Source organism: Oncorhynchus nerka, linkage group LG27 (genome assembly GCF_034236695.1).
Source record: "Oncorhynchus nerka isolate Pitt River linkage group LG27, Oner_Uvic_2.0, whole genome shotgun sequence".
Lineage (NCBI taxonomy): Eukaryota > Metazoa > Chordata > Actinopteri > Salmoniformes > Salmonidae > Oncorhynchus > Oncorhynchus nerka.
The window spans coordinates 96,111,281-96,120,393 of record NC_088422.1 but is presented as its reverse complement, the minus strand read 5'-3'; the positions used below and the strand labels follow the sequence as shown (position 1 = coordinate 96,120,393).

The window sequence follows — 9,113 nt, the reverse complement described above, 5'->3', positions numbered from 1 at the left end:
CGTTGTTACACACTGTTGCCAACATTATTCACCGTTGTTGTTAACACACCTTACCAACATTATTCACTGTTGTTGTTAATACACCTTACCAACATTATTCACTGTTGTTAACGCACCTTACCAACATTATTCACTGTTGTTGTTAACACACCTTACCAACATTATTCACTGTTTGTTGTTAACGACCTTACCAACATTATTCACTGTTGTTGTTAACACACCTTACCAGCATTATTCCAACATTATTATTCACTGTTGTTAACTGTTAACACACCTTACCAACATTATTCACTGATGTTGATAACACACCTTACCAACATTATTCACTGTTGTTGATAACACACCTTACCAACATTATTCACAGATGTTGATAACACACCTTACCAACATTATTCACTGTTGTTGATAACACACCTTACCAACATTATTCACTGTTGTTTATTTAACACACCTACCAACATTATTCACTGTTTGTTAAATAACACACCTTACCAACATTATTCACTGTTGTTGATAACACACCTTACCTACATTATTCACTGTTGTTGTTAACACACTTACCAACATTATTCACAGATGTTGATAACACACACTTACCTACATTATTCACAGATGTTGATAACACACCTTACCAACATTATTCACTGTTGTTGTTAACACACCTTACCAACATTATTCACTGTTGTTGTTAACACACCTTACCAACATTATTCACTGTTGTTGATAACACACCTTACCAACATTATTCACTGTTGTTGTTAACACGCATACTACCAACATTATTCACTGTTGTTGTTAACACACCTTTACCAACATTATTCACTGTTGTTGTTAACACGCCTTACCAACAGTATTCACTGCTTGTTAGCACACACCTACCAACATTATTCACAGTTGTTGATAACACACCAACATTATTCACTGTTGTTGATAATACACATTTACCAACATTATTCACAGATGTTGATAACACACCTTACCAACATTATTCACTGTTGTTGATAACACACCTTACCAACATTATTCACTGTTGTTGATAACACACCTACCAACATTATTCACTAAGTTGTTGATAACACACCTACCTACATTATTCACTGTTGTTGATAACACCTACCAACATTATTCACTGTTGTTGTTTAACACACCGTACCAACATTATTCACTGTTGTTGTTAACAAACCTTACCAACAGTATTCACTGTTGTTGTTAACACACCTTACCACCAATTCATGTGCCACATTCCAGTCTTCTGTTGGATTTCTGCAACAGTCCTTGAACACATGCTGGAACATAAGAGAGAAGAGATGCCCAAGACTCTGACTGAGATGTACACACACCTTGTGGTGTTTCATACCAAACAGAATAATGAAAAGTATCTTGGGAATGAAGAGACAGGTCCACACTGGAGTAAAGAGAGCATTCTGTCACTGGGAAAACTGGCTTTTCAACAGCTTGTGATCGGCAATCTGATTTTCTATGAAGAAGACCTGAAAGAGGCTGGCAATGATGTCATTGAAGCCTCAGTGTACTCAGGATTGTGCACACAGCTCTTTAGAGAGGAATGTGGGCTGTACCAGAACAAGGTGTACTGCTTTGTTCATCTGAGCATTCAGGAGTTTCTGGCTGCTGTATATGTGTTCCTCTCATTCATCAACAACAACGAGAATCTAATGGACAAAATGCAAACAAAAGATGAGCCTGAAGTTTTTTTCTACAAGAGTGCTGTGGATAAAGCCTTACAAAGTGAGACGGGAAACCTGGACCTTTTCCTCCGCTTCCTTCTGGGTCTCTCACTGGAGTCCAATCAGAAGCACTTACGAGGTCTACTGACAAAGACAAGAAGCAGCTCACAGAGCCACGAAGAAACAGTCAAGTACATCAAGGAGAAGATCGGGGAGAATCCCTCTCCAAAGAGGTGCATCAATCTGTTCCACTGTCTGAATGAACTGAATGACCATTCTCTAGTGGAGGAGATCCAAAGCTACCTGAGATCAGGAAGTCTCTCAAAACCCAACCTGTCACATGCACAGTGGTCAGCTCTGGTCTTTGTGTTGCTGACTTCAGAAAAGGAGCTGGATGTGTTTGACCTGAAGAAATACTCCAGATCAGAGGAAGGTCTTCTGAGGCTGCTGCCAGTGGTCAAAGCCTCCAGAGCTGTTCTGTGAGTAAATAAAATTACATACAAGAACTATTCATCAGGAAGCAATATTCATTTTAGTGAAAAATATTTATTATAATATAATGTTATATTGAAAAACACATTGAATAAATGCAGCGATTTTCACATTAGTATAACAATGACCATACAATTCTAGAATACGGAAGATTAATCTATATGTTGTTTTGGATAATTAACCAAATGCATCTGCCATTGTCCTTCTACACTACTCGTTAAATCATGATGATCTCTCTGCCAGGCTGTCAGGCTGTGGAGTCACAGAGGAAGGCTGTGCTTCTCTGGTCTCAGCTCTGGAGTCAAACCCCTCACACCTGACAGAGCTGGATCTGAGTAACAATGATCTGAAGGATTCAGGAGTGAAGCTGCTCTCTGCTGGACTGGGGAATCCCCACTGTAAACTGGAGACTCTGAGGTCAGTATTCCTGTAATTGGTCAACAAGTGATAACAGTTCACCAGATCCACATGTGTTTACCAGACACACATAGTCCACACCATATGTGTTTGGACAGTGAAGCTTACAGTTTTAATGTTGGTGCTATGTTCCAGCATTTTGGATTTGAGTTAGGAATGTTTCGTATTAGGTGACAGTACAGAATGTCACCTTTTATTTGAGAGCATTTTCAAATATGTTTTACCGTTTAGAAATGAAAGCACTTCATGTATGTACAGTGGCTCCACAAGGGTGCGTTCTGAGCCCTCTCCTGTACTCCCTGTTCACCCACGACTGCGTGGCCACGCACGCTTCCAACTCAATCATCAAGTTTGCGGACGACACAACAGTAGTAGGCTTGATTACCAACAACGAAGAGACGGCCTACAGGGAGGAGGTGAGAGCCCTCGGAGTGTGGTGTCAGGAAAATAACCTCACACTCAACGTCAACAAAACTAAGGAGATGATTGTGGACTTCAGGAAACAGCAGAGGGAACACCCCCCTATCCACATCGATGGAGCAGTAGTGGAGAGGGTAGTAAGTTTTAAGTTCCTCGGCGTACACATCACAGACAAACTGAATTGGTCCACGCACACAGACACTATCGTGAAGAAGGCGCAGCAGCGCCTCTTCAACCTCAGGAGGCTGAAGAAATTCGGCTTGTCACCAAAAGCACTCACAAACTTCTACAGATGCACAATCGAGAGCATCCTGTCGGGCTGTATCACCGCCTGGTACGGCAACTGCTCCGCCCACAACCGTAAGGCTCTCCAGAGGGTAGTGAGGTCTGCACAACGCATCACCGGGGGCAAACTACCTGCCCTCCAGGACACCTACACCACCCGATGTCACAGGAAGGCCATAAAGATCATCAAGGACAACAACCACCCGAGCCACTGCCTGTTCACCCCGCTATCATCCAGAAGGCGAGGTCAGTACAGGTGCATCAAAGCTGGGACCGAGAGACTGAAAAACAGCTTCTATCTCAAGGCCATCAGACTGTTATAAACAGCCACCACTAACATTGAGTGGCTGCTGCCAACACACTGACTCAACTCCAGCCACGTTAATAATGGGAATTGATGTCAAATATATCACTAGCCACTTTAAACAATGCTACTTAATATAATGTTTACATACCCTACATTATTTATCTCATATGTATACGTATATACTGTACTCTATATCATCTACTGCATCTTGATGTAATACATGTATCACTAGCCACTTTAAACTATGCCACTTTGTTTACATACTCATCTCATATGTATATACTGTACTCGATACCATCTACTGCATCTTGCCTATTCCGCTCTGTACCATCACTCATTCATATATCTTTATGTACATATTCTTTATCCCTTTACACTTGTGTGTATAAGGTAGTAGATTTGGAATTGTTAGCTAGATTACTCGTTGGTTATTACTGCATTGTCTGAACTAGAAGCACAAGGATTTCACTACACTCGCATTAACATCTGCTAACCATGTGTATGTGACAAATAAAATTTGATTTGATTTGGCTTGCAAAAGTATTCATCCCTGTTATTGGTAATGGTGAGAGGTTAGCATGTTTTGTTGTAGTCTCTGTTATTGGAAATGGTGAGAGGTTAGCATGTTTTGTTGTAGCCTTTGTTATTGGTAATGGTGAGAGGTTAGCATGTTTTGTTGTAGCCTTTGTTATTGGTAGTGGTGAGAGGTTAGCATGTTTTGTTGTAGCCTCTGTTATTGGTAATGGTGAGAGAGGTCAGCATGTTTGGTTGTAGCCTCTGTTATTGGTAATGGTGAGAGGTTAGCATGTTTTGTTGTAGCCTCTGTTACTGGTAATGGTGAGAGGTTAGTATGTTTTGTTGTAGCCTCTGTTGTAGCCCACTCATTATTATTCATGATTCATTCATGATCTTTCTCAATCATGGCAGTCACAGGCTTGATGAAGTCATTGTGATCAAAGAATATGGGACCAAATACTACACTTTTGACTACTTTAATACACTATTAGGTGGAAAAAAAACAGTAATATTATGATAATTTATAATAATGATACATTCATTTATGAATAGAAATGGAAGGTTTCAGGACACTGAAATCAGAAACAAATATACTGGCTCTATTGTCACCACCAATGAATAGCAGTGTGATTTTAATATGATGTGACTCTTTACAGGCTGTCAGGCTGTCTAGTCACAGAGGAAGGCTGTGCTTCTCTGGTCTCAGCTCTGAGGTCAAACCCCTCACACCTGAGAGAGCTGGACCTGAGCTACAATCACCCAGGAGACTCAGGAGTCAGACTGCTCTCTGCTGGACTGGAGGATCCACACTGCAGACTGGAGAAACTCAAGTATGTAGAGGGTTTATGTCCATGTTCATATCAGACATGTTCGACCTATCAGGCTACAAACATTCCTGCCACCACTTGGACAAAGTTATATGCTGACTGTGTGTGTGTCCAGTGAGTGTGTATGTGTCATGTGTGTGTGTGTCCTGTGTGTGTGTGCGTGTGTCCTGTGTGCGTGTGTGTCCAGTGTGTGTGTGTCCAGTGTGTGTGTGTGTGTGTGTGTGTGTGTGTGTCCAGTGGGTGTGTGTGTCTCCAGTGTGAGTGTGTCCGATGTGTGTGGGTGTGTGTGTGTGTCCTGTGTGTCTGTGTGTGTGTGTGTGTCCTGTGTGTGTGTGTGTGTGTGTGTGTGTGTGTGTGTGTGTGTGTGTGTGTGTGTGTGTGTGTGTGTGTGTGTGTGTGTGTGTGTGTGTGTGTGTGTGTGTGTGTGTGTGTGTGTGTGTGTTCAGGTGTATCCCTCAATGACTGTCTGTTCTTCTGCTTACCGCTACAGTGTGGAACATGGTGGAGAGAACACAATGATACCTGGGCTTAGAAAATGTGAGTGTTGACTGCTGTGAAGAATATGACTAAGAATAAGTCTGAATTCAAGTCAAAGACCACCATCATTACCCTGCCGCTTGGGGCGGCAGGGTAGCCTAGTGGTTAGAGCGTTGGACTAGTAATCGGAAGGTTGCAAGTTCAAACCCCCGAGCTGACAAGGTACAAATCTGTCGTTCTGCCCCTGAACAGGCAGTTAACCCACTGTTCCTAGGCCGTCATTGAAAATAAGAATTTGTTCTTAACTGACTTGCCTAGTTAAATAAAGGTAAAAAAATAAATAAATAAAACTTATATTAAATATCAGCTGTAATTCTACTGAAGTAGAAATCAAGGACACCAACATTTACAAAGAGTTGCTTTGACAATATGTGTGTGTGTGTTTAATGGTGTGTGTATAAGTGTGTTTTATATTACCGTACAGTATAACATATGATTATTCAACAAGTCTCAAGTTACCTTAACTTCTCCTTTTGATACCTAGAAACATCTACATTAAATTAATTTGTTAAGTTCTCTCACGTCACCCCGCTCCTCCGCTCTCTCCACTGGCTTCCAGTTGAAGCTCGCATCCGCTACAAGACCATGGTGCTTGCCTACGGAGCTGTGAGGGGAACGGCACCTCAGTACCTCCAGGCTCTGATCAGGCCCTACACCCAAACAAGGGCACTGCGTTCATCCACCTCTGGCCTGCTCGCCTCCCTACCACTGAGGAAGTACAGTTCCCGCTCAGCCCAGTCAAAACTGTTCGCTGCTCTGGCCCCCCAATGGTGGAACAAACTCCCTCACGACGCCAGGACAGCGGAGTCAATCACCACCTTCCGGAGACACCTGAAACCCCACCTCTTTAAGGAATACCTAGGATAGGATAAAGTAATCCCTCTCACCCCCCCCCCTTAAAAGATTTAGATGCACTACTGTTCCACTGGATGTCATAAGGTGAATGCACCAATTTGTAAGTCGCTCTGGATAAGAGCGTCTGCTAAATGACTTAAATGTAAATGTAAATTTGTGAAAAGTGAGTAAACATTCTAATGTGAATGATGATGATTTCTAATATTGTGTCTGGTTTCATCCATCAGATGTCTGTGATCTCACACTGGACCCAAACACAGTAAACAGACTCCTCTCTCTGTCTGAGGAGAACAGAAAGGTGGCATGTAGGAGAGAGAAGCAGCCGTATCCTGATCACCCAGAAAGATTTGAGGACTGTGGACAGGTGCTGTGTAGAGAGGGTCTGACTGGGCGCTGTTACTGGGAGGTAGAGTAGAGTGGGAGAATGGGGGCTGATATAGGAGTGACGTATAAAGGAATCAACAGGAGAGGAGGAGGTGCTGACTGTTGTCTTGGATATAATGACAAGTCCTGGAGGCTGTTCTGCTCTGACAACAGTTACTCTGCCAGGCATAATAATCATCTCACTACCATAGTCGTCCACCCCTCCAGCCCCCACAGAGTAGGAGTGTATCTGGACTGGCCAGCCGGCACTCTGTCCTTCTATAGAGCCTCCTCTGACACACTAACCCATCTGATCACATTCACTGAGCCCCTCTATCCAGGGTTTCATCTTTGGTATGATGGCGACTCAGTGTCCCTGTGAGAGAGAGAGACACTGACAAACACACACACACACACACTAGACACACACACACACACACACACACTGGACAAACACACTGGAAACACACACACACTTGACACACACACTGGACACACACCGGGGACACACACACACACACTGGACACACACCCAAACACACTGGACATACACACAAACGCACTGGACACACACACACACACACTGGACAAACACACTGGACACACACACACACTTGACACACACACTGGACACACACCGGACACACACACACTGGACACACACTGGTCACACACACACACTGGTCAGACACACACACTGTGTTATAATGGACAAACACAACCAGGTGACCTTCTGACATGGCCCTACTTTCTATAACTAAACATTTAAAGTCCTCTGAGTTTTGTTTAGTGTCCATTTACTTATGACACACACACTGGACACAGATAAATGTTTGAACACCTCCCGGAATTGTTATACAGACACCCACAAAACATCACAAAAGATTCACTGGACACACACTGGTCACACACACACACTGGTCAGACACACACACTGGTCACACACACAGACTGAACACACACACACAAACTGGACACACACACAAATTGGACACACACACAGACACTGGACACACACGCACACTGGACACACACACACACTGGACACACACACACACACTGGACACACACACACACTGGACACACACACACACACACCGGACACACACACACACACACACACACACACACACACACACACACACACACACACACACACACACACACACACAAATTGACACACACACACACACTGGACACACACACTGGACACACACACTGGATACATACACAAACGTACTGGACACACACACACACACACACACTGGACAAACACACTGGACACACACACACACTTGACACACACACTGGACACACACCGGACACACACACACACACTGGACACACACTTGACACACACGCACACTGGTCACACACACACACTGGTCATACACACACTGGACACACACACACACACTGAACACACACACACAAACTGGACACACACACAAACTGGACACACACACAGACACTGGACACACACGCACACTGGACACACACACACACACACACACACACACACACACACACACACACACACACACACACACACACACACACACACACACTGGATACACACACACACACACACTGGATACACACACACACACACTGGACACTCACACACACACACTGGACACACACACACACTGGACACACACACACACACACTGGACACACACATACACACACACACACACACTGGAAACACACACACTGGACACACACGCAATGGACACACACAACAACAGAAGACACACACACATGCACACACACACACTAACACACACACACTGGATACACTCACAGACTGGACACACACACACAGAGACTGGACACACTCACATGGACGCACTCACATGGACATACACACATTTGACAAACACACTAGACACACACACTGGACACAAACACACACACACACACACTGGAAATACACACACAAACACGCACACTGGACACAAACACACACACACACACACACACTGGAAACACACAGAGGACACACACACTCACTAACACACATACTCTGACACACACACTGGCATCTTCTGTTTGGGTGTCTCAGGTGTGAGTCATGATCAGAATGTGTCTCTGTCTATTTCCAGCCCTGCCATTTCTACCTGTCCTGATCTAGTGTTTGACCCCTGACCTCCTCACACCGTCTCACTGTCCATGTCTGCTTTTAGCTCCCACCTCTACTTCACTGTGTTATAATGGACCTTATGCTTGTTATGTCACCTCTGTAACCAGGTATCAAACATACTGACCTTTCTGACCCTGTCCCATGGCCCTACTTTCTATAACTAAACATTTAAAGTCCTCTGAGTTTTGTTTAGTGTCCATTTACTTATGTATTATGTATTTGTTGTATATTGGATTTGTGCCTCAGAGCATCATGGGGGTTTG

The 9,113-nt window shown here is 43.8% G+C and overlaps 1 protein-coding gene across 1 annotated transcript; it reads left to right on the top strand.

Moving 5' to 3' along the window:
• The first annotated feature begins 1,228 nt into the window (after positions 1 to 1,228).
• On the top strand, positions 1,229 to 7,357 carry LOC115119941 (NACHT, LRR and PYD domains-containing protein 3-like). The gene is made up of 5 exons (XM_065012379.1): positions 1,229 to 2,164; positions 2,421 to 2,594; positions 4,779 to 4,952; positions 5,440 to 5,486; positions 6,569 to 7,357. Exons 1-5 carry the CDS (start codon positions 1,233 to 1,235, stop codon positions 6,754 to 6,756), a joined length of 1,515 nt encoding a protein of 504 aa, XP_064868451.1. The 5' UTR covers positions 1,229 to 1,232; the 3' UTR covers positions 6,757 to 7,357.
• Positions 7,358 to 9,113: the final 1,756 nt, after the last annotated feature.

Coding starts and splice junctions, on each gene's coding strand:
- LOC115119941 (XM_065012379.1), top strand. CDS start 1,233: ATGTGCCACATTCCAGTCTTCTGTTGGATTTCTGCAACAGTCCTTGAA. Junction 2,595..4,778: donor TGTAAACTGGAGACTCTGAG/GTCAGTATTCCT, acceptor GACTCTTTACAG/GCTGTCAGGCTGTCTAGTCA. Junction 5,487..6,568: donor GATACCTGGGCTTAGAAAAT/GTGAGTGTTGAC, acceptor TTCATCCATCAG/ATGTCTGTGATCTCACACTG.